Here is a 26,395-nt window from a genome sequence, read left to right on the forward strand (position 1 = left end):
GGAATCCGCGCCATGACGTTCTAATTCGTCCGCAAGATATTCCATTGTGTTATGGCCAGGGCTCCGGTAGGTCAGTCCATTTCAGGAATGTTATTATCCAAAAAACATTACCTCTTGGATGCTGCTTTATGACAGTTGCATTATAACCTTGATACAAACAATCATTGCATCCAAATTTTTATTGTACTATATATATTACACTACTGGCCATTAAAATTGCTACACCACGAAGATAACGTGCTACAGAAGCGAAATTTAACCGACAGGCAGAAGACTCTGTGATATGCAAATGATAAGCTTTTTCGAGCATTCACACAAGGTTGGCGCCGGTGGCGACACCTACAACGTGCTAACATGAGCTTCCAACCAATTTCTATTACACAAACAGCAGTTGACCGGCGTTGCCTGGTGAAACGTTGTTGTGATGCCTCGTGTAACGAGGAGAAATGCGTACCATCACGTTTCTGACTTTGATAAAGGTCGGATTGTAGCCTATCGCGATTGCGGTTTATCGTATCGCGATATTGCTGTTCGCGCTGGTCGAGATCCAATGACTGTTAGCAGAATATGGAATCGGTGGGTTCAGGAGGGTAATACGGAACGCCGTGCTGGATCCCAACGGCCTCGTATCACTAGCAGTCGAGATGACATCCATCTTATCCGCATGGCTGTAACGGATCGTGCAGCCACGTCTCGATCCCTGAGTCAACAGATGGGGACGTCTGCAAGACAACAACCGGCTGCACGAACAGTTCGACGACGTTTGCAGCAGCATGCACTATCAGCTCGGAGACCATGGCTGCGGTTACCCTTGACACTGCATCACAGACACGAGCGCCTGCGATGCTGTACTCGACAACGAACCTGGGTGCACGAATGGCAAAACGTCATTTTTTCGGATGATCCCAGGTTCTGTTTACAGCATCATGATGGTCGCATCAGTGTTTGGCGATATCGCGGTGAACGCACATTGGAAGCGTGTATTCGTCATCACCATATTGGCGTATTACCCGGCGTGATGGTATGGGGTGCCACTGGTTACACGTCTCGGTCACCTCTTGTTCGCATTGACGGCACTTTGAACAGTGGACGTTACATTTGAGATGTGTCACGACCCGTGGTTCTACCCTTCATTCGATCCCTGTGAAACCCTACATTTCAGTAGGATAATGCACGACTGCATGTTGCAGGTCCTGTACGGGCCTTTCTGGATATAGAAAATGTTCGACTGCTGCCCTGGCCAGCAAATTCTCCAGATCTCTCACCAATTGAAAACGTCTGGTCAATGGTGGCCGAGCAACTGGCCCGTCACAATAGGCCAGTCACTTCTCTTGATGAACTGTGGTATCGTGTTGAAGCTGCATGGGCAGCTGTACCTGTACACGCCATCCAAGCTCTGTTTGTCTCAATGCCCAGGCGTATCAATGCCGTTATTACGGCCAGAGGTGGTTGTTCTGGGTACTGATTTCTCAGGATCTGTGCTCCAATGAATACCCGTTTATCATCTGCATTTCTTCTGGGTGTAGCAATTTTAATGGCCAGTAGTGTATTATAGCATCTGCTCTACACTTCGCTGCGGCACTTCTAAATCTACGTCTACGTACATACTCCGCAATCCACGATACGGTGCGTGGCAGAGGTGCCCTGTATCACTACTTGTCATTTCCTTTCCTGCTACACTTGCAAATAGAGCGAGGGAAAACTGACTGTCTATATGACTCCATAGAAGTCCCAATTCCTTGTATCTTACGTTCATGGCCCTTGGCGAAATGTATGTTGGCGTCAGTTGAATCGTTCTGCAGCCAGCTCCAAATGCTGGCTATCTAAGTTTTCTCGACAGTGTTGCGCAAAAAGAACTTTGCCTTCTATCCAGGGACTCCCATTTGAGTGCCTGAAGAATCTCCATATAATTCATACACATGATGGCAGATTAAGTTCTACGGGCATTCGGTAAATTCAAAACCTTCCATCCTTTTGCCACAAGGTATAGGACGATTCGCCACTCAAAATAATTCGTATCCAGCTATCCAATGACCAGTGCCATCACTCTTCAGACCGCAGCAGTCGTCGCCTAGCTTTGCTTACATGAACATGCGAATTTTGTGGCTTATGAGGACCTACTCGACCATTGAATCCCATTCTTTTTACCCCTCTACACACAGTCGTTGTGCTAACTGGAATGCTCGTAGTACATCGGAACTCACGATTGATTCCTTTCCCTGTTTTCGTGTGATTTTTTACAGCCAACATCTACAATGCTCGACACTACCTCTCTATCAGTACATGAGGTCGACCAGGTGTTGATTTAGGTGTGGTTGTTCGTTCGTGTTTACACTTCACAGTCATATGACCAGTTTTGTACTCGAGCTTTTTAGAAGGGTTTAACTATACCTTATGGATTTGTTATTAAGGTGACATACAATGACCAGTCCAATATGGAAGGCGCTTAGTTAATTTGCTGGTCACCTTGCTCATCATGCTTCTCCACTGTCAACCGAACATCTATACTCGCAGGCCCACCTCTCTTTGCATCTAGTGGTAAATTCTGGGTTACATATGTTTTATTAGATAACGTAGTTGATGTAGAATGCAGACGATATGGCTGAAACACATAGCAGATAATGAAAAGGACGATGGTAGCAGACCATTTTATCGTATGGATCTGAGAACGCAGAAGGTAGCTCTGGCGTAACAGGGTAGCTATTGCTGAGGGTTCCAACCCCCTGAATTCTCTTTTGTACTTAGTTCCTCGTTATTGTCCGATCCTGTTCGTATTATCTTTTCCCAAGATTCAAACGCTCATATAATTGCTATTCTCTTGAAGCACCCTTTGTCTTTCTTTTTGGTATCTGCGTCTTTAATATCCGTCGTTCTTCCCCTGTTACTTTTCGTATGTCTGATCAGCTCTCATTAATATTCAGGTTTAAAATCCAATGTTTGTATGCAAGTGCGTTTGGATTTTACAGTCTTACAGCCTGTCTTGCAGTTAAAGAATGGACTTTTTTACTCTTCATCGCAGTATCCACAGATAAAAAACTTTCTGGTGATTAAAACTGTGTGCCACACTAGGATTCAAACACGAGAGCTCACTCCTTTGTTGATAATGAGTCGCGTTTGGGTAGCTCAGTTGTTGGAGCACTTGCCCACAAAAGGCAAAGGTCCTGTGTTTGAGTCTCAGTCTGGCATACAGTTTAATCAGTCAGGAAGTTTCATGTCTTACATTTGTCCTACCGTGAAGACAGCCTCTTGAGATTCTTTTGCGGTATGGTTCCAGCTTTGTAATTCTGCCGGACATGTATACTATCATAAAAATACCCATTGTAGCTCAGCTGGACTGATATGATGTCAAAATGTTACAGAACTATCTCTTGCATGATATCACGACAAGGTTATGTAACCATACTTTGTGTTTCATTATAGTTTTGCACCAAATACAGTAACACCATCATCATAGTTGTAAATCTGCTAACTGATCATCAGCTACTTTCTTTCCTAAGGGAGTCCGAAATAAATACACAAAATATATCCAGTTGGTATTTTGATGTGTAAAGTAACATATAATCAGAAGTATCCATAGCTTATCTACGAACCAACACAACACTGCTGTGAACTGTTAATCCTTTCATATATGAATTTTTCCTGGAGGACGAAAGATTTTTCTTTATGTTATAATACTCTTAGGTGAGTTTCTAATGATTTTAGGTACATGATTTATACAAATATATGTACCTATTTTCAAAACATACTTTGAACGTTTGGCTTCTTTCATAGACTAAATTATTTTGAAATATTCACTGTTGTAAAAACGCAAACTAATAATTCAATAATTACCGGGCAGAATAACAATAATAATATTAAATTATGCAGTGGAGTATAACTAACCAACATTTCTGTAAATTCTGGCGGCCGCTGTTACATTCACTTGTTAATATTTTTACAGTGATGCCCAACAAACGGGAACACTTGTGCATTATGAAACGATGAACAGTCAGAGATGTGTACCTGAGGTTTACATTGAGGAGAAATATTTCTGTCGCAGCTAATACACACTAAATATTAATGTTCCCCCATACTGTAATTAATGTCTCTGATAAGGTAGGTCGATTTTTAGGGTGGTCACGGAGGCCCACTGCAGACCACTTGCTCCCAACTTGCCAGCCAATGACAAAGGATCGTCCTGTGGCGTTAGCTGCACCACTGCTCGCCACGAGAAGTTTTCTGATTGGTTGTCTTGTAAACAACTCATTTTCTTTAACAAATTAACCCCTTATGTACTTCACAGTTATAAGAAGATTAAGTAAACTAATTCTGCATATCAGAACATAATTAAAACCTTATTTATTTTTACTTATCACTTGTTTAAATGTTAAAAAGACAGTTTGATTTTAGGATTTGCCTTCCAACTTCTCCGTAAATATCAGATTTCTTCCAGGACTGAATGAGTGAAACTTTCTTCTCTATTTGTGGATACTTCTTGGCACATATTAACTGATGTTATACATAATAAAGTTATTAAAATTTCATAAAAATTTACATGAAGTTGTGACAGTAATGTTGCATAGTCAGTGGGTTAACAAATTTTTCTCACAGTTTCTTTTCCCTCATCTTAGCTCCACAATGTCCTCTTCCCATTCCATTGCCAGTCTTACATCCTCCACACCAATCAAGCTTCTCTTCTTTGCTCAGTACTGGATTACTACTTGAGCTCATATATTCATACAACTGCTTGTACTTTTTCCAAAGGATTCTCTAATTTTCCTACATGTTACATTTATTATTCCTATAGACTTACGTGATTATAAAGTTTGGCATTTCTCCTCCAGTCGTTCCTCTTGGCTTTTCTGCACTTCCTGTGTGGATAATAATATCAAATATTACTGTAGCAGACAAGATGGAGTTTCTGAAACAGACAGTGTCAGACATTTTTTGAAATATATATTGATATGATTTTTGCAATGGAGCATAAATAATACTTAACAAATCGAACAAACTGTTACAGCAATTTGCACACTTTACAGCATTGTTAATCAAGGAAAGAAATAATTGTATCTCTATATCTCTTGATTTTTCCTCACTAGTGCTGTTTGCTAAGATTTTATTACGTTAATCTTCTGTAGGAAAGAAAGTACAGCCGAAATGGAAAATGATAGTAAACACTGATATTAATTCACCACGATTTAGAAGCTGTATTAAAAAATAAAAATGACTTTGTAGCCTTGTCGATCTTCCCTCTGGTATTTTACGTGGTTCTGACTTATAAAGATTCTCGTGTCAAACAAAATTAAACACACTGACGTGCTACGAGAGAAAAGCACCATGATCAAAACTGTGAACCGCAATGTACAGCTCATAAACCGCCTTCATCAGGCCGTGGTAGTCTAACAGGGCTACGTGGATCACGTGCTTAGAAAACTACTTTTATGGTCTCGCAAATTTGAAGTCCAAATACACCAACCACCTGTCAAACTTACCTGTCTTACTCAAAGGGCTGCTAACTGCACGTTGTACATCAACTTGTGAATACTGAGTACACATGTATTTCGAAAACAGTAATTCTGGAAAACACAGGCAAAGCTGGTGACATATGGATCTATTGTCGAGGCTGAGTGTCCTCAAGTTTCGTTTGGTTACATTCGTTACAACGATGACACAAACTCTCAACTGCTTCGACCAGATATGGCTGTGCACTAGCGAAAGTAACTTTTCCTTCTCAGTATGAAACTACCGACACGCAAGACAATTTACTTACGCAGGGTGTTGCAGTGCCTAAGCCTGCGAGCATGTCACAAAAGTAGAAACACGTGTAATCACCAAAAAAATCCACTTCCTATGCGACTTTCTTTCAAACAGCATTATTTATCCAGTATTCGTGAAGACAAAGAGTATTTTGACATAACTTCAGAGCCAACTCGTGATAAGTCCATTCACTCCAGACCATAGCCATGTTCTCTCGAACACCTTTAATCTTTTTAAATATTAAAATGCTTCCCATAGGTACCTCAAACTGAGACCCTTGCAGAATGATATCTGCCATAATTTTACTATAAGAGTCCGTTGCGTTATCAGGACCTGGTTCGAAATAAGAGGTGTACGCTTCTGCAACTACGCTGTATACTCAAACATATCCAGAAACGTGGCTTCGCTCTCGCCATGATGACTTGCCTTTCTCAACCAACAGCGCCCCACTATCCTTCACTGATGGCATCTGCTCGTTTAGTGCGCTCCTTAATTAATATCGACCACCATATTTAAAAGATAAATATGTAGTGAGTAATTACTCTGGTCAAGTTGCGGTTTTCACTACCATTTTTCTGAGTAAAATTCTCTATTACCTCCTGCTTACATGTTGTGCATGAGAAGAGCAGCGAGTGGTGACAGTGTACGCCGATATGACAGCCATTTCTCAAATTCACCACCACGTATAACTGGTAGCAAAATTTTTAAATAGTCCAGCACCGGTTGGAAAAAGCAAATATAAACCCAACACATTAAAAATATTTACTTCAATATTCTTCAGTAAAGCTATAATTAGGTACAGAAGGAGTACGTCACAGAGTCACCCCCGGTATCAAGAGATGTCAAGAGTTGTGGAAGGCAACTATCATGAAATCGGCAGTTGCATGTTTTGAACAACTTCCTTTACCAAACTGATGAATTATATTACATATAAAATGATAACATCTTAATCGTTTTGTGTAGTTGAAATAAGTCTCAACAGTATCACATGATTTGCTGAAGACTAATGTGTAATATACCTGATAGTACAATGTTGTATGTTTCTCTGTGGTTTCCATTCATCTCTAAATAGCAAATATGTAACTATGTGCACGAGCTTGTGATTTGTTTGTGACGTGAAAACTGATTTAATCTCTACCACAATGGAACAAATTAGACAAATAGAATTAGTAACTAATCTAACAATGTTCACCTCAATTATTGTAAAAATTATTATTGTGATTTTAGCAATTCAGCATTCAGAGACCCCTGCACAGCGAATAACGTGGAAATATTACTTTTTATTTATTATTTAACGTCTCTACTCATGTGTACTGTAACTGGATATTCATGTTGGTAAAGAGACACACATATTACATGATTAAATTCTTTTGGTTGCAGAACCTTGCTGTCCGCAGAATCTTCTGTGGACTGAGGTGACAGTTGTTCCCAACACAGTATGCAGCGAGTTCTACAGTGCAGGCTACATTACTGAAAGTACGCTATGTGCTGGAAACGACTACAATGGCATATGCGCTGTGAGTAGAAAGTATAGTTCATTTTGAGCATTTAGCTTCATGCAGCTCAAGTTATTACTTAATGTTGTTACGATTTATTTCACTGAATTAACAGAATTTCCTATTGGTAACTGAGACACTCAATCAACTTGCGCACACTGATGACCTCTCAAAATATGTTGTAATTAAGCCAGCAGGTACAGCCAGTCTGCGTTTTTTAAATTGCTTTTAATATCTTACTGTCAGCAGATGTCAGTGCGACAAACTGGAAGGAGGTGAAACTGACAGATGCATTTCTTCTCTAAGACTTTTGACTGATAGCTTTGTTGATACTTTAGCAGGCCTAGTCGCTCTGTTGGCATCAATAATAGCAAAACCAACTAAAATGGCAAACATCGCCATTTAATTACAATGAGGCTATTTGCGGAATAATAAAAAATGAGCAAGTGGCTGTTAAAAACAAATTTACTTAACTCTGGTCTTATTGATATAGTATTCTTCTTTAGAAGATTGTCCTGTTCGATTATCTCGCTTCCTACAAGATTTATAGGTTGTTGGTTTCATATACGTATGGCGAAATACACTCCTGGAAATGGAAAAAAGAACACATTGACACCGGTGTGTCAGACCCACCATACTTGCTCCGGACACTGCGAGAGGGCTGTACAAGCAATGATCACACGCACGGCACAGCGGACACACCAGGAACCGTGGTGTTGGCCGTCGAATGGCGCTAGCTGCGCAGCATTTGTGCACCGCCGCCGTCAGTGTCAGCCAGTTTGCCGTGGCATACGGAGCTCCATCGCAGTCTTTAACACTGGTAGCATGCCGCGACAGCGTGGACGTGAACCGTATGTGCAGTTGACGGACTTTGAGCGAGGGCGTATAGTGGGCATGCGGGAGGCCGGGTGGACGTGCCGCCGAATTGCTCAACACGTGGGGCGTGAGGTCTCCACAGTACATCGATGTTGTCGCCAGTGGTCGGCGGAAGGTGCACGTGCCTGTCGACCTGGGACCGGACCGCAGCGACGCACGGATGCACGCCAAGACCGTAGGATCCTACGCAGTGCCGTAGGAGACCGCACCGCCACTTCCCAGCAAATTAGGGACACTGTTGCTCCTGGGGTATCGGCGAGGACCATTCGCAACCGTCTCCATGAAGCTGGGCTACGGTCCCGCACACCGTTAGGCCGTCTTCCGCTCACGCCCCAACATCGCGCAGCCCGCCTCCAGTGGTGTCGCGACAGGCGTGAATGGAGGGACGAATGGAGACGTGTCGTCTTCAGCGATGAGAGTCGCTTCTGCCTTGGTGCCAATGATGGTCGTATGCGTGTTTGGCGCCGTGCAGGTGAGCGCCACAATCAGGACTGCATACGACCGAGGCACACAGGGCCAACACCCGGCATCATGGTGTGGGGAGCGATCTCCTACACTGGCCGTACACCACTGGTGATCGTCGAGGGGACACTGAATAGTGCACGTTACATCCAAACCGTCATCGAACCCATCGTTCTACCATTCCTAGACCGGCAATGGAACTTGCAGTTCCAACAGGACAATGCACGTCCGCATGTATCCCGTGCCACCCAACGTGCTCTAGAAGGTGTAAGTCAACTACCCTGGCCAGCAAGATCTCCGGATCTGTCCCCCATTGAGCATGTTTGGGACTGGATGAAGCGTCGTCTCACGCGGTCTGCACGTCCAGCACGAACGCTGGTCCAACTGAGGCGCCAGGTGGAAATGGCATGGCAAGCCGTTCCACAGGACTACATCCAGCATCTCTACGATCGTCTCCATGGGAGAATAGCAGCCTGCATTGCTGCGAAAGGTGGATATACACTGTACTAGTGCCGACATTGTGCATGCTCTGTTGTCTGTGTCTATGTGCCTGTGGTTCTGTCAGTGTGATCATGTGATGTATCTGACCCCAGGAATGTGTCAATAAAGTTTCCCCTTCCTGGGACAATGAATTCACGGTGTTCTTATTTCAATTTCCAGGAGTGTATTTGTTGTTTCACTTCTTAATATCAGTCAATATTTTTTGCATGATTCGAAGAAGACACTTAAAAAATATTGCTATCTCAATCCATCATAACTTCACTGCACTATACCTGATTCCAGAGCCCAATCAAGTATGCCATTACACAACTGCAACTGACTCATTGCTCAGTCAGATACAAACTGACTACTGCTTGTTACAAATGCAGATCAAGTGCTGTGATAAATAAAGTCATAGTACATAGATTTGTGTATATAACCATCTTTACATCCACAAAGTCTAATACAATTTACCACCTTGTTAAACATTTTCAGAATTATTCATGTAATTACAAAAAATGATAATATTTCCAAATCATGATTATAGTTTTATCTTTTTGAATCATAAGAAACAGTAGGTATCATATTGATTGTGTATCACGAGGTTCATTACTTTCACCTGCATAGTATCGTAATATACAATATTTCGTGAAAAATGAGGTGTGTTCATCAGTTCCGTTACAATAGCCCACCAAGAAATTTGTAAGCATGCACATGCAAAAAGATATTATATCACTAATATAATGAAACCGTGCAAAGTCGTGTTTTGACAAAGAAAAGCAAATTACTTTCCTTACTGAAATGTGTTTGACTTATTTAGACCTAATGATGATGAAGTATTTTTTAAATCAAATACATTAAATGACCTTTTGCACATAGGATTAGAAAATGATTGGTTAACTAATTAAATACTACTAGCCATAATTACATTTAATACTTAAGTTATTCATAAAATGAAGTTCTTTACATTTGACATGCAAAGCCATATGTACTTTGACAAACTGCCTATTGGCTTCTGTGAAGAAGCCAATAGACAGTTTGTCAACAAGTGGCCACGAAAGACTTAACAAATCTGCATATGCACTTTCTTCACTTTCTTCTTTGGTTTTTATAGCAGCAGATTAGTACAGCTGCATTATGGTCTCTCTTCACTTCGTTACAAGAAAATGGCACAAACATCAAACCTTTTGTTTTCTTTCACTTAACTCAATTTTATCATTTTGGAGTCCTTTACATTTCATTTTTATCTTATTTCAAATACATTAGTCTTGTTTCATATCTTACTTTGGTAAAATACTCTGTTACATCAGTGGGAATGCTTTTTTCTGCTTGTCACAGTAGAATGTCCTTTATGCAGGGTGACAATTATTGATCTATATGAAATAAAATCGTCATAACGTCTGAACCATTTGCATTTGGACGTTCAAACTCCATGGTTGGCCGTGGAGAATGATGGCGATTAGTACTATAGGTATACATTGGTTTTGCGACGAAGCCCTCTTTCGTTTGGATGGGTTCATCAATAAGCAACATTGGCGCATTTCGCGATCGAGAAGTCTCTTCACCCTCAACAGATGACTGTGCGGTGGACAATGTCCAGTCACGGAATAATCAGTGCGATATTCCTTGATGGCACAGTGACTAATAAATGGTACATGAAGATTTGGAAAATAATTTCATCCCCATCATCCAAAGTGACCCTGATTTCGACAAGATGTGGTTCATGCAGCATGGAGCTCGACTCCGTCAATGCAGGAGAGTGTTTGGTATCCTGAAGGCGCACTCTGGGGACCACATTCTTGCTCTGATATACCCAGAGACCACTGGTATGGGCCTCGACTGACTGCCATATTCTCCTGATCTGTACATATGTAACTCCTTTTTGTGGGGCTATATTAAGGAGAGGATGTACAGTGATAAACCCAAAACGACTGCTGATCTGGAAACAGCTATTCAAGAGGTCATCGATAGCATCTATGTTCCAAAACTCCAGCACGTCATGCAGGATTTCGTTATTCGTTTGCGCCACATCATTGTCAAGGATGGCAGGCATATGGAACATGTCATTACCAAACTCTTAATATCCATAGTGACGTTTACATGTTGAATAAAGTGTACGCTTGCAACTAATTTACCTTTTCTTTTCGTATAGTTCAATAACTGTCATCGTATATGAATGTGATGGCAGCTACAGAAAGTATCACTTATTAGTTTCTGGTCACATTTCCAGCTATACATAAGTAAATGGGTATAAAGGTCAAATACCTGGGATTAACTTAATATGGAAGAACTTGTCAAACATGAATTTCTTAAAGCGAAACATATTGACCAAAAGAACAGGTCAGAGTAAACAATAGTTTAACTTTATACAGTCCATAAAATAATCATATCATCACTTAACTTTTTTTTTGTCATCAGTCGACTGACTGGTTTGATGCGGCCCGCCACGAATTCCTTTCCTGTGCTAACCTCTTCATCTCAGAGTAGCACTTGCAACCTACGTCCTCAATTATTTGCTTGACGTATTCCAATCTCTGTCTTCCTCTACAGTTTTTGCCCTCTACAGCTCCCTCTAGTACCATGGAAGTCATTCCCTCATGTCTTAGCAGATGTCCTATCATCCTGTCCCTTCTCCTTATCAGCGTTTTCCATATATTCTTTTCCTCTCCGTTTCTGCGTAGAACCTCCTCATTCCTTACCTTATCAGTCCACCTAATTTTCAACACTCGTCTATAGCACCACATCTCAAATGCTTCGATTCTCTTCTGTTCCGGTTTTCCCACAGTCCATGTTTCACTACCATACAATGCTGTACTCCAGACGTACATCCTCAGAAATTTCTTCCTCAAATTAAGGCCGGTATTTGATATTAGTAGACTTCTCTTGGCCAGAAATGCCTTTTTTGCCATAGCGAGTCTGCTTTTGATGACCTCCTTGCTCCGCCCGTCATTGGTTATTTTACTGCCTAGGTAGCAGAATTCCTTAACTTCATTGACTTCGTGACCATTAATCCTGATGTTAAGTTTCTCTCTGTTCTCATTTCTGCTACTTCTCATTACCTACGTCTTTCTCCGATTTACTCTCAAACTATACTGTGTACTCATTAGACTGTTCATTCCGTTCAGCAGATCATTTAATTCTTCTTCTTTCACTCAGGATAGCAATGTCATCAGCGAATCGTATCATTGATATCCTTTCACCTTGTATTTTAATTCCAATCCTGAACCTTTCTTTTATTTCCATCATTGCTTCCTCGATGTACGGATTGAAGAGTAGTGGCGAAAGGCTGCAGCCTTGTCTTACACCCTTCTTAATTCGAGCACTTCGTTCTTGATCGCCCACTCACATTGCTATCCTGAGTGAAAGTGAAGAAGAATTAAATGATCTGCTGAACGAAATGAACAGTCTAATGAGTACACAGTATAGTTAGAGAGTAACTCGGAGAAAGACGAAGGTAATGAGAAGTAGCAGAAATGAGAACAGAGAGAAACTTAACATCAGGATTAATGGTCACGAAGTCAATGAAGTTAAGGAATTCTGCTACCTAGGCAGTAAAATAACCAATAACAAATACCCTCTTGGTTGTTGTACATATATTATATGACCCGTCTCTCCCTATAGCTTACCCCTACTATTTTCAGAATCTCGAACAGCTTGCACCGTTTTATATTGTCGAACGCTTTTTCCAGGTCGACAAATCCTATGAAAGTGTCTTGATTTTTTTTTAGCCTTGCTTCCATTATTAGCCGTAACGTCAGAATTGCCTCTCTCGTCCCTTTACTTTTCCTAAAGCCAAACTGATCGCAACCTAGCGCATTCTCAATTTTCTTTTCCATTCTTCTGTATATTATTCTTGTAAGCAGCTTCGATGCATGAGCTGTTAATCTGATTGTGCGATAATTCTCGCACTTGTCAGCTCTTGCGTCTTCGGAATTGTGTGGATGATGCTTTTCCGAAAGTCAGATTGTATATTGCCTGACTCATATATTCTACACACCAACGTGAATAGTCGTTTTGTTGCCACTTCCCCCAATGATTTTAGAAATTCTGATGGAATGTTATCTATCCCTTCTGCCTTATTTGACCGTAAGTCCTCCAAAGCTCTTTTAAATTCCGATTTTAATACTGGATCCCCTATCTCTTCTAAATCGACTCCTGTTTCTTCTTATATCACATCAGACAAATCTTCACCCTCATAGAGGCTTTCAATGTATTCTTTCCACCTATCTGCTCTCTCCTCTGCATTTAACAGTGGAATTCCCGTTGCACTCTTAATGTTACCACCGTTGCTTTTAATGTCACCAAAGGTTGTTTTGACTTTCCTGTATGCTGAGTCTGTCCTTTCGACAATCATATCTTTTTCGATGTCTTCACATTTTTCCTGCAGCCATTTTTATTTCATTCCTCAGCGACTTGTATTTCTGTATTCCTGATTTTCCCGGAACATGTTTGTACTTCCTCCTTTCATCAATCAACTGAAGTATTTCTTCTGTTACCCATGGTTTCTTCGCAGCTACCTTCTTTGTACCTATGTTTTCCTTCCCAACTTCTGTGATGGCTCTTTTTAGAGATGTCCATTCCTCTTCAACTGTACTGCCTACTGCGCTATTCCTTATTGCTGTATCTACAGCGTTAGAGAACTTCAAACGTATCTCGTCATTCCTTAGTACTTCCGTATCCCACTTCTTTGCGTATTGATTCTTCCTGACTAATGTCTTGAACTTCAGCCTACTCTTCATCACTACTATATTGTGATCTGAGTCTATATCTGCTCCTGGGTACGCCTTACAATCCAGTATCTGATTTCGGAGTCTCTGTCTGACCATGATGTAATCTAATTGAAATCTTCCCGTATCTCTCGGCCTTTTCCAAGTATACCGCCTCCTCTTGTGATTCTTGAACAGGGTATTCGCTATTACTAGCTGAAACTTGTTACAGAACTCAATTAGTCTTTCTCCTCTTTCATTCCTTGTCCCAAGCCCATATTCTCCTGTAACCTTTTCTTCTACTCCTTCCCCTACAACTGCATTCCAGTCGCCTGTGACTATTAGATTTTCGTCCCCCTTTACATACTGCATTACCCTTTCAATATCCTCATACACTTTCTCTACCTGTTCATCTTCAGCTTGCGACGTCGGCATGTATACCTGAATTATCGTTGTCGGTGTTGGTCTGCTGTCGATTCTGATCAGAACAACCCGGTCACTGAACTGTTCACAGTAACACACCCTCTAGCCTACCTTCGTATTCATAACGAATCCTACAGCTGTTATACCATTTTCTGCTGCTGTTGATATTACCCGATACTCATCTAGCCAGAAATCCTTGTCTTCCTTCCACTTCACTTCACTGACCCCTACTATATCTAGATTGAGCCTTTGCATTTCCCTTTTCAGATTTTCTAGTTTCCCTACCACGTTCAAGCTTCTGACATTCCACGCCCCGACTTAACATATACAGAGACATATTATTAAAATGTGGTATTTAGTACCTACATAATTGCATATCCAGCTGTTTTTGTATGAACTTTGCCATAGTCAAACAATACTGAATAATGTTTCTTAAATTCAGCATTAAACCTTTTCATCAACATCTCCACAACATCAAACACATCATAATGTATCTTCCACATCTCACAGAGACAGTGTTTCATTATATCATCTCAGGTCATTCCTAAACCCATCAACGTCATATAATAGATAATTTTGTAAGCAATATGTTCATAGATAAACTGAAAAAAATATCAATACATATATTTGACTCAGCTATTAATTCAGAAAGTATTACAATTATTACCTATTATTAACAACACCTTCATCATCTGTAAGTTCTGAAAAACCAGATTTCTTGTTTTCATAGCATCTTTTACATAATGTTACTAAGACAACAATTTCAAACTCATCATCATGTATCAAGTAGGATTTCGAAAACTTCAGTTCATAACCAGATTTTAGTTCTTCTATCATAATACAAGTGCTGTGTGTGAGCCGACATTGTACAAACAATAACTCATATTCATAATGACAAAGTAAGTTTCCTACAAAGACAATAGACATAATTTCAGATATTCAGATATATTTTAGCTGTCTAACACAAAATGTATTACCACATGGATTCTGTTAAATGGCAAATTTTATGTTATTCATCAGATGTCAGTTTAGTTGTCAAAAGGAATATCATATAGTTTTGAAAAGTAACATAGCTTTACAGTGGATTATTTGCAGAAGACAGACCGTACTTACTAGTAACAGGAACAAGAGATAAGTATTATTCAAACACTGCAACTAGGGAAGCCTAGGGAAGCACAGTGCCTCAAAATATCTGGATGGAAGGAAAAGCAGAAAACTGGTACTGTTGCAGAAGTGTAGCTGAAACTACTGCTCATCAACAGCAGGAGATAGAAAGGATAGCTGTAGTTACAAGACAATACAGCAAGAATAAGAAAGTGGGGGCCTCAAAAATTAAGGTGGGTAGCATCTGACATGAACATAAAATTACAACAAAGATTGGCAGAATGGATGACTATGCTCATGTCCCAAACAGCAACATCAGAAACTTTATCATGAAAATTTGTCTGAATCTTGGCTCTGTATACAAGAGGAGATGTGAAAATGAAGATGAGTATGTGTATTTACACATAAGGGAAACATTACTAATATATATATATATATATATATATATATATATATATATATATATATATATATATATATATATATATATTACACCAAAAAAAGTACTGTAGCACCTCAATTCCGAGAGTTCCACAACCTGTACAGAACATTGGAATTGTAACACCATACAGCCAGACCATCAGAGGTTGTGCTCCAGATATCTGTACACACTGGTACCTCTAATACCCAGTAGCACGTCCTCTTGAATTGGTGCATGCCTGCATGTCTGCATTGGTCGTGGTATACTATCCACAAATTCATCAAGGCACTATTGGTAAAGATTGTCCCACTCCTCACCGGCGATTTGGTGTAGATCCCTCAGAGTGGTTGATGGATCACATCTTCCATAAACAGCCCTTTCAATCTATCGCAGGCATGTTCGATAAGGCTCATGTCTGGAGAACGTGCCGGCCACCCTAGTCGAGCGATGTCGTTATCCTGAAGGAAGTCATTCACAAGATGTGCACGATGGGGGCGCGAATTGTCGTCCATGCTGCTGATATGGTTGCACTATCAGTCGGAGGATGGCATTCACGTATCGTACAGGCGTTATGGCACCTCCCATAATCACCAGTGGCGTACGTCGGCCCCACATACTGCCACCCCAAAACAGCAGGGAATTTCCACGTTCAGCCTCGTTGGGTTGCCTCCATACATGTCTTCGACAATTGTCTGGTTGAAGACATATGCGACACTCATTGGTGAAGAGAACGTGATGCCAATCCTGAGCGGTCCATTTGGCATGTTGTTGGGCCCATTTGTACCACGCTGCATGGTGTCGTGGTTGCAAAGATGGACCTCGCCATGAATGTCGGGAGTTAAGTTGCGCATCGTGCAGCCTATTGCGCACAGTTTGAGTCGTAACACTACGTCTCGTGGCTGCACGAAAAGCGTTACTCAACATGGTGGCGTTGCTGTCAGGGTTCCTCCGAGCCATAATCCGTAGGTAGCGGTCATCCACTGCAGTAATAGCCCTTTGGCGGTCTGATTGAGGCATGTCATTGACAGTTCCTGTGTCTCTGTATTTCCTCATGTCCGAACAACATCGCTTTGTTCACTCCGAGATTCCTGGACGCTTCCCTTGTTGACAGCCCTTCCTGACACAATGTAACATTGCGGACGCGATTGAACCGCGGTATTGACCGTCTAGGCATGGTTGAACTACAGACAACACAACCCATGTACCTCCTTCCTGGTGGAATGAGTGGAACTGATCGGCTGTCGAACCCCCTCCATCTAGCAGGCCCTGCTCGTGCATGGTTGTCATCTTTGGGCTGGTTTAGTGAACAGTGAAAGGGACTGTGTCTGTTATATATATATATATATATATATATATATATATATATATATATATATATATATATATATATATAGTGAACAGTGAAAGGGACTGTGTCTGTTATATATATATATGGACGACAATTCGCGCCCCCATCGTGCACATCTTGTGAATGACTTCCTTCAGGATAACGACATCGCTCGACTAGGGTGGCCGGCACGTTCTCCAGACATGAGCCTTATCGAACATGCCTGGGATAGATTGAAAGGGCTGTTTATGGAAGATGTGATCCATCAACCACTCTGAGGGATCTACACCAAATCGCCGGTATATATATATGCACAGGAATGTACGTGATCTGACAAAGATACTATGAGAAAACAGGGGGAAACACTAAAGAGAAGACATGATGATGATGGTAAAGCAAAAATAACAATATTTAAGGCTGGCGATTATGTACTGTTCATATCACACGAAATGCGCAAAATTTTAAATACAGAACTAAAAAAGTTTATCGACATATACATTGCTCCATTCGAAATTTCGGAAAACCCACATCCTAGTGTAAATTGTTTGATTTATCCAAAACGTAGGAAACTACAGGGGCTTAGGAGTGTTACATCTTCGAAACCATATAAACAGAAGCGTAAAAATTCTTATCGAATTTGAAGTTAAAGGAAAAGGGCTTTCACTGGAAAAAAATTGCATGTTTTCTTGTACTAATCGAAAATTGAAGGATGCGTTTGAGATTAGTCAGAACTATGGACATCTACATAATTACCATTATTTTCACTATTTTATTTGCAATAAATCAACAGTATATTGTGATGAGGAAAGATTCCCCCATCCCCCTAAGAGGAATGTACACTCAGGCAAACATGATGTGCATGGCTAGCACAGAACCTCGAGCTGTTATGGCTCTGTTTCATCCTCATTTTCTGTGCCACATCCTCCTCCTCTATCTTTAAATCTATCATTGTTATCTCTTTCTATCCATACTATCTCTCTTCTGTTTGAATGAATAATATTTATGATGTTCACATTTTTTGTCTCCTAAATTGTCTTATTAGCCATTGGTCTTTGTCAATAATTTAATTGTATCTCCAATACCTGTAAACTAAACGAATTTTCATTACAGTCTCAAAATAAATTATTGAGTATTTGTCACTTATATAGGCTATATACAGAAACACACACACACACACACACACACACACACACACACACACACACACACATTCAACATATACAGGGTGTACCTAAAGTCAGGGCAACACTTTCAGTTATTTATTGCACCAGGACTAAACAAACATAGTACAGATGTCATACAAATTGCATTTTAAAGAGAAACTGTGGAAGTTACTTTACAAACATTCGATATGTGAACCGTGAATGACCAGGCAGACGTCAGTACGGTAACTGAATTCTTGCCATAACCGTTCCAGCGTGGCAGGGTCGTCTATGACAGTCGCTTCCCGTATTCTCTCCCGGAGTTCTGCTACATCACGTGGTAGAGGTGGCACATACACCAGATCTTTAATGTGTCCCCAAAGACAAAAGTCACATGGAGTGAGATCTGGTGATTGGGGAGGCCGTTCCACGAAACAGCTGTCTTCTTCTGTAACACAGCTGATGCATCAATGTGGCAGCTCTGTGTTCAGGTACCCACGAACTTCGTGATGAAAATGGGGTGGAGACCCATCCTGCTGAAAGATGAATGGAGAATCCAGTTGTATTTGAGGCATCAGCCATTGCTGCAACATGGGCAAGGGATTCACGACACACCAATTTCTTTGGATTCCTTATGAATGTATCTTGTACGTGCTCCACATTCACTTCACTCACACTGGGACGTCCGCTTCTCTTTGCCAGGCACAAGCGACACGTCATAACGAATTTGTTGTGCCATTGGTAAATGGTCTTCCTTGTTGGTGCCTTCTTACCGTACTTGATACCAAACGTCCGCTGAACAGCTGTAGCACGCTTGTTTTTGTCGAACTCCAACACAGAGAATGCTCGGTCCGCATCTGAAATAGCCATGTTTGCGACTAGCGCTGACTATCGGCAAATTACCAAACTACGCTGTGGCAGTATACACGAAAAAACTTTCAGGGTTTCTCTTCAAAATGACATAAGTATGATAACTCTACGATGTTTGGTATTTGTGCAATAAATAATTGAAAGTGTTCCTGGACTTTATATATATATATATATATATATATATATATATATATATATATATATATATATATAATGTGTGTGTGTGTGTGTGTGTGTGTGTGTTTCATTTATGTGCTCATACCATGTTGGATGTTTATGGCTACAAAGCGTATGAGACCATGACCAATTTCATGCATGTATGTCCCTGCTGAATTCAGTAATGATTTATAAACTGAATTGAAAACATGTTTAGCTATAAATGACTTGCAGTTTTTTGGCAAAAATTACGAACGATTATCTGATAAAATAACTTTTGCTTTCGCTACATTCTTAAAATAATCTTTTTTCAATTTTTCCAATGATTTCTTTCCTTGTAGCTTTCATAATATAGTATACTAGAAGAAAACATCAAGCATGACAAAAATATAATATTGTCTACATTTATATTTTGGCAAAGTTCTGTAGTGCAAAGGTTTTACAGGAATAATGTATTGCATTTCACCTTGATGGGTCCTATTACTACCTTGACTCACTGACACTTATCACAGTTTGATAATTCTTTTCTTACCTTTCTATCTACGTTATAATAATAAACATTTTCCTGTAGGTTTTGCGTACATATTTGTATTCCACAATGACCATAGTTTTCATGTGTTTATCTAATTAGTCTCTGTGCTTTGTCTTCTGACCAACTTAATTTCAGATTGTCAGACTCTGTATCAGTTCGCCTAAACAGTTTCCTTTGAATACTTTATAATATTTAACTAATTTCCCATAATTCTTTAGCTAAGCAACTTTTTAGCATTATTTTGACTTCAACTGAGTCTGTTACACAAAGAGTTAGTATTTTTTCCTTACTGTGTACCTTTCATTTACTTCATCGCCGTAGTCTTGCACAACAACGAACCAATTTAAGCAGGACGTAAGGCTTGCCACTAGCCGGATTTTAGCGAGCTCCAAGCCGCCTAAGTCAAACATCAGCGGAGAGGAGAGATAAGGACTGAAATTGTTGCAGAAAGATGAAGATCTAGTTGTTTTACCTGCTGACAAAGGGAACGCCACGGTAATCCTCAATGCTACAGATTACCACAAGGAAGTTGGATTGTAACTGGAGGATAGCACATATTGGATTCTCATATGGGATCCCACATCGGCGATCAGCAGGAAGACAAGGGAGCTAGTAAAAAACTCTGGCCTCTCCGACGAACTGGTGAAGGACTTACGGCCGAGAGCACCTAGTCCACCAAGACTGTACGGTTTGCCAAAGGTTCATAAGGAGAACGTCCCGTTGAGACCGATTGTTAACGCTATTGGCTCTGCTACGTACAGGCTTGCAAAACACTTAACTAAATTGTTGGCGCCTATAGTTGGTCACTGCCCACATCATATTAAGAATTCAAAAATGTTTGTTGGTATCATAAAACAAATGAAGATAGGCCCAAGTGATATCATGGTCAGCCTCGACGTGGTTTCTTTGTTCACCAAAGTACCTGTGGATGACACATTACAACTGTTGGCTGCTCATTTTTCGTCAGAAATTTTGAAGTTGTTCCGGCATACTTTGACGACCACTTACTTTTTATACAGTGGGAATTATTATGAAATGACGGATGGAACAGCCATGGGTTCGCCACTATCACCAGCAATAGCGAATTTTTTCATGGAGGATTTTGAAGAACGAGCGTTGAGCAGTGCTCACCTCCGCCCATCATGCTTCTACAGATACGTCGACGATACTTTTTTTATCTGGTCACATGGCAGTGACACGCTGCAGCAGTTCGTCGAACATTTGAATAGTGTACATCCAAATATAAAATTTACAATGGAGGTAGAGAAGGAAGGGAAGTTACTTTTTTTAGATGTGTTGGTGGAGCGAAAATCGGATGGACGACTGTTCCATTCTGTGTACAGGAAGCCAACGCATACAGACTTATATCTGCATAGCCACAGCTTCCATCATCCGTCTCAGAAGAGAGCTATGCTGAATACTTTAGTACACAGAGCCAGGACTATTTCCGACAAGGACCACCTCGGTCCCCGGATTAACCATTTGACGACTGTTTTCAAGAGGAATGGTTATTCTGCCGGTGAAATTACATCAGTATTGTCCAAGAAAGTAAGACACGATGCCGTCCATAAACAAGAAGAGGACCAACGCATAGCGCAGCTTCCATTTTGCGGTGTTACAACAAGCAAGATAGGCAGAGTCTTAAAGAGGCAAGGAATAAAACCAGTTTTCCGACCACCTAGGAAAATTAAGAAAATGTTGAGACCAGTCAAAGATAGTCTCGGCTTAAGGGTGCCGGGAATTTATAGCTTTCCTTGCGAATGCGTCAAGAATTACGTGGGCCAGTCTGTAAGAACCGTTGCCGACCGCTGCACCGAGCACCAGCGCCACCTGAAATACAGGTATTTGGAAAAATCAGCGGTGGCCGAACATAGCCTGCTTAACAAGCATAAGATATTATTTGAAGAAACTAAAGTAATAGCCCACGCATAGAATTACTGGTACTCTGTGATCCGGGAAGCAGTCGAAATTAGACTTAGTGATAATAACTTTAACACAGACAACGGCTATGTACTTAGCAACACCTGGAAGAGTGCACTGGATAAAGAATAATCGCAGAGGAAAACTTCCCGCACTTTACCTCCTGATTCAAGGGATGGCGCTGCAAGCAACGTGGGATAGAAAACACATCTATGGAAGTAGAGGGCACCACTTCACTACGCGCCATATCGCTGTTGCTATGACGTATTCTGGCCAGCCAGAAGCCGTCCTTTGCATATAAAAGTGGGAGCCTCGCTAGTTTACGACATCATCAGTGTGCCACATCAGTGTTGTGTCTAGTGCTGTTTCTCCTGTGCGTCAAGAGGTGTGATTTTAATTGTGTACTGCCTTGAGGTTCGCCGTCAGTGTTACGTTATGTGCTGTGCCTTGTGTTCTTTTAATCGTCGCAGTGTGTGGCTTTTTGTGTGTGCTACTTTTAAACAGTTTTTATTTATCTCCTTTTTACAGTCACCCCGTTTTTTGTCTATTGCCTTCCATGTTGTTCCCCCTTTTTTATATCTATGTTCACCTTATTCTCTCCTTTGCTGTTTTTAAATGTCTTCTATTGTTTTGTTCTATGTCTTTCGGCTGAAGAGCAGCGCATATGCTGCTGCCAGCCCGCCCCGATGGGGAATTGAAATACAATAAAGAAAAAAAAAATAGTTTACGACAGTCAGTTTTAGCCCTGACGACGACCATGGAGGTAGTGGTCGAAAGCTTGGAGTTTTATCCTGAATTGACGTGGCATGTACACCGAGAAATTTTTATTCAAGAAATACGTCGCGAAAGAATTCGTAGCCATTCCAGATTGTTGAAATGTTGACAGAACTCTCTACAAGAGATTAATGTGCACATCCCACAATGTTGTTGCTATTAGAATATTCTCCACTAAGAGCGTTAGCTGACTCCGCAATTCAGGTCCGAGTACTGTATCTAGGGCCTGAATGAAGACTCCTGAACTCACGTTCAGACCGAATGGCAGAACTTTAAATTGGTAGCTTCTGCCAGCATAGAGAAAAGCTGTATACTTCCTAGATTCTTCTACTAGCTTGACCTGCCAGGACGAAGTGCAAAGGTCGAATGTGGTGAAGTACTTTTTGCCGTGAAATCCTAGAATGAGTTCGTCAATATTTTCTGGGTGCGTTCTGTCTGGAACGATAATAGTGTTGATCTGACGGGCATCCAGAACTAGGTGAACTTTACCACCTGGTTTGGGTGAAACCAACAATCGACTGCAGTATGGACTGCATGAAGTTTCGATGAGATTCCGCTCCATCATGTGATGAGTTTCTTCTTTAACAGGTTGACGTAGCCTCCGCGGTATCGAGTAAAAACTGTAAAAATATGTGTCATGGGGATATATCTGCGCCAGTCTGTGTTCTCTTCCCGTATGAACACACAAATTCTCTCACCATCAACATTAGTATCTGCATATCCCACTGAGAAGTCGAAGTGCATATCCTTCTTGCGTATCACCTCCATTCCTGTTGTACAGTCCTCCATCAACTTACTAATTATCAAGAACGCGCATAAAATCGCTGCATTTCCTAATCTTAACTCCAATAAAGTCCGTATACGTATATTCTGAGCCTTACTGCCCACAGCTCCAATTACCTTGCAGTTACTTACGGGAAAGACTGGTAATTTTGCATTTCGAGACAGTTTGTCAAACAAACATGCCGAAACAGCATCAATGTTGGCACCTGTGTCAAAAATTACCTTGACCGTTCTACCCAGAATCTCCGTAAAAATCATCAGCGTAAAAAGTGCCATCCTTCTAGTGGCACATCTCCTTTCTTCTTCAGTCAGTTTATCCTCTAAATTATGACCATTCTGAACATACTCATTTTCTCATTGGGGACCCTCTCTCCACTGACGACCATTCCTCCGGGACACGATCCGGTCGCATTAGTTTAACTGTTGGTTGGTTGGTGATCTTGATTCATCTGTTAATCCGTAATTATCACCGGATTGTTTCTCTAGTTGGAGGTTGTTACTAGTAGTAGACTAGTCCGAGTTTGATGGCTGTTGCCAGTTGCTTTGCTTTTGTGGTCCACTTTGTGTGTTGTTTGCCTGGTTGTTTGCATACATAGGGTCAAAACGCCTGTCATACCTCCTGTTTTTCTTCAAGTGAGGTTGAAAATTCGGTGCATTTTCATTAAGCCAATGAACGTTGTTCATTTGTTGACGTTGGCGTGATTCGTGCTACCTGAATTGTTTTGCCTGTTATTGTGGTTCTGTTCATTCTGATTTCCAAAATATTTATTAAAGGAATTAGACGGACCACTATTTTGGTTTCTTTGTCTTAAATCTTCTTGGAGAAGGTCAACTGTGTCTACGACGGATAGAAATTCCTCAACATCGGCCTCTGGTGCGTACATTAACTTCTCACGCACCTTTACCGAAAGTCAGGCATTAATAATTTTCACTATGTCCTTCTGAGGAACTGCTCTGGTTCAATATCTGGCCTTATTGAAATACTTCTCGAAGTATCTCCGAACGTTGGCTGGTATGAAGGGGTCTGGATTGTACGCCTCTTTCTTCAAACGCTCCTGGATTCCCTTACACCAGCACCGGTTGAGAAAAGCCTTTTCAAATTCCTCATACGTCTGGCATGTCTCCATTACATCTGTATACCAAAAGCTTCCTTCGCCTTGTATGTAGCCTGCGATGAAACTGATTTTCTGGGCATCAGACCGTGCCCTAGGCAAGACTCGTCCAAATCCTTGAATGACTGGATTAACCGATCGGTTCTCCGGTAGAAAGGTCTGAAATTGTCGATGCTTTAGTAGCTTCTCTTCCATGTGCATCTGTGTGTACACATTATTGTTTGGTATATTGTCAGGAAATGTGTCTGACACCGCAACTTCACTTTTAGCTGTCGGTACAGAGCTACTCATTATGAAAGTTGTTGCTTCCAAATTCGGCCTAATTTCGTCAGAAAATGTAACATAGGTTGTTGAAATCTTCGACTTGAGGTATGAATGTATCTATTGCATGGTTTCCTCCATATCTTGTTTCCATCCGATGAGTTCGGCTTCGATTTGTTGCTTTACATTAGTAAATTCGGTTTGAATTTGTGCAGTATCGGTACTACGGATGCTGACCTTCGTTGTACAGCTTGCTGTAACTATGTAGCAACACACTGTGATACTCGTGTAGGAAAGGAGGAAAGGAGTTTTGCTATTTGGGGAGCAAAATAACTGATGATGGTCGAAGTAGAGAGGATATAAAAAGTAGACTGGCAATGGCAAGGAAAGCGTTTCTGAAGAAGAGGATTTTGTTAACATCGAGTATGGATTTAAGTGTCAGGAAGCCGTTTCTGAAAGTATTTGTATGGAGTGTAGCTATGTATGGAAGTGAAACATAGATGATAAATAGTTTGGACAAGAAGAGAATAGAAGCTTTAGAAATGTGGTGCTAAAGAAGAATGCTGGAGATTAGACAGGTAGATAACATAACTAATGAGGAGGTATTGAATAGAATTGGGGAGGAGTTTGTGGCACAACTTGACAAGAAGAAGGGACCGGTTGATAGGACATGTTCTGAGGCATCAAGGGATCACAAAGTTAGCATTGGAGGGCAGCGTGGAGGGTAAAAATCGTAGAGGGAGACCAAGAGATGAATACACTAAGCAGATTCAGAAGGATGTAGGATGCAGTAAGTACTGGGAGATGAAGAAGCTTGCACAGGATAGGGCACATTGGAGAGCTGCATCAAACCAGTCTCAGGACTGCAGACCACAACAACAACAACATCGAACAACCTTCAAGGAACTTCCTTTCCGGATGAAAATTCGTACCGAACAGGCTCGACGAGTTCGTGTCAAAACCACGTGTATTCTACAGTCGCCGAATGGAAAAGTTACCCCAGCGCTGTAAATAGTGAGGGAGAATATATTTTTGGTGACGAAAGTATCTCTTATGTGTATCTCTTGCTACGAACTTATGCATCAATCCATTAGTTCAAGGGGTAATACCGGTGGTAAGCTTATTTCATATTTGCAGCAGAGGTGTAAGTAAACAACTGTCTGCATTGCAGGGAGATACTGGCACTGCTCTGGTTCTCAAGACCGACGGAGGGTTCAAGCAGATCGGGATAGCGAGCTATCTGACGAAGGACTTCTGCGGCGCGGCCGGGGTGCCCGGCGCCTACACCAGGGTCACCTCCGTCCTCGACTGGATCACCAAGACGGCCCAGATCAGCGTCTAGCGAGAAGCTGGCTCTGCTTGCCGCCCAGCTCCCAACTGACGCCGTCTCACTGTTCGGACAATTTCAAAGCAAATGCTTCGACTGCGGTTCTGTCTCTGCTCTACCACAAACCTGGTGATGGGGTTACTGGATCATAACCAAAATAAGAACACATCAGGATAGTACATTTAGTAATGGTGAAAAAATAATACGGTAGAATATATTTAGAATATGTTGTAATTCTGTGATGTACCCTACTCTATCGAATAAACGACTGTTTATTTCTTCACAACAGAGAAGCGATCGTTTCTTTCCGATGTAGCAATGGCTCTACATTCGGCAACGACTATACTTTAGATTTTCAATAACATCGTTTTCATACTTTTTAACTCATTGAGATTGAGTTTCCTGAATTTTGGACATATTTAGTTATTTGTTAACATAAATAGTATTCATTTGGAGAATTGCTAACATTTTGGAGAATCACACCAAT

The 26,395-nt window shown here is 41.1% G+C and overlaps 1 protein-coding gene across 1 annotated transcript in view; it reads left to right on the forward strand.

The window, feature by feature from the left end:
• Positions 1–26,185, forward strand: part of LOC126210274 (venom serine protease Bi-VSP-like) — a 168,366-nt gene extending 142,181 nt beyond the window's left edge. The window contains exons 5-6 of the mRNA XM_049939468.1: positions 7,117–7,253; positions 25,753–26,185. Coding sequence (XP_049795425.1) covers positions 7,117–7,253; positions 25,753–25,923 — 308 coding nt within the window. The 3' untranslated portion in view covers positions 25,924–26,185. The remainder of the gene's footprint in view (positions 1–7,116; positions 7,254–25,752) is intronic.
• The last annotated feature ends 210 nt before the right edge of the window (positions 26,186–26,395 follow it).

This window comes from Schistocerca nitens, chromosome 10 (genome assembly GCF_023898315.1).
Source record: "Schistocerca nitens isolate TAMUIC-IGC-003100 chromosome 10, iqSchNite1.1, whole genome shotgun sequence".
Taxonomy (NCBI): Eukaryota; Metazoa; Arthropoda; class Insecta; order Orthoptera; family Acrididae; genus Schistocerca; species Schistocerca nitens.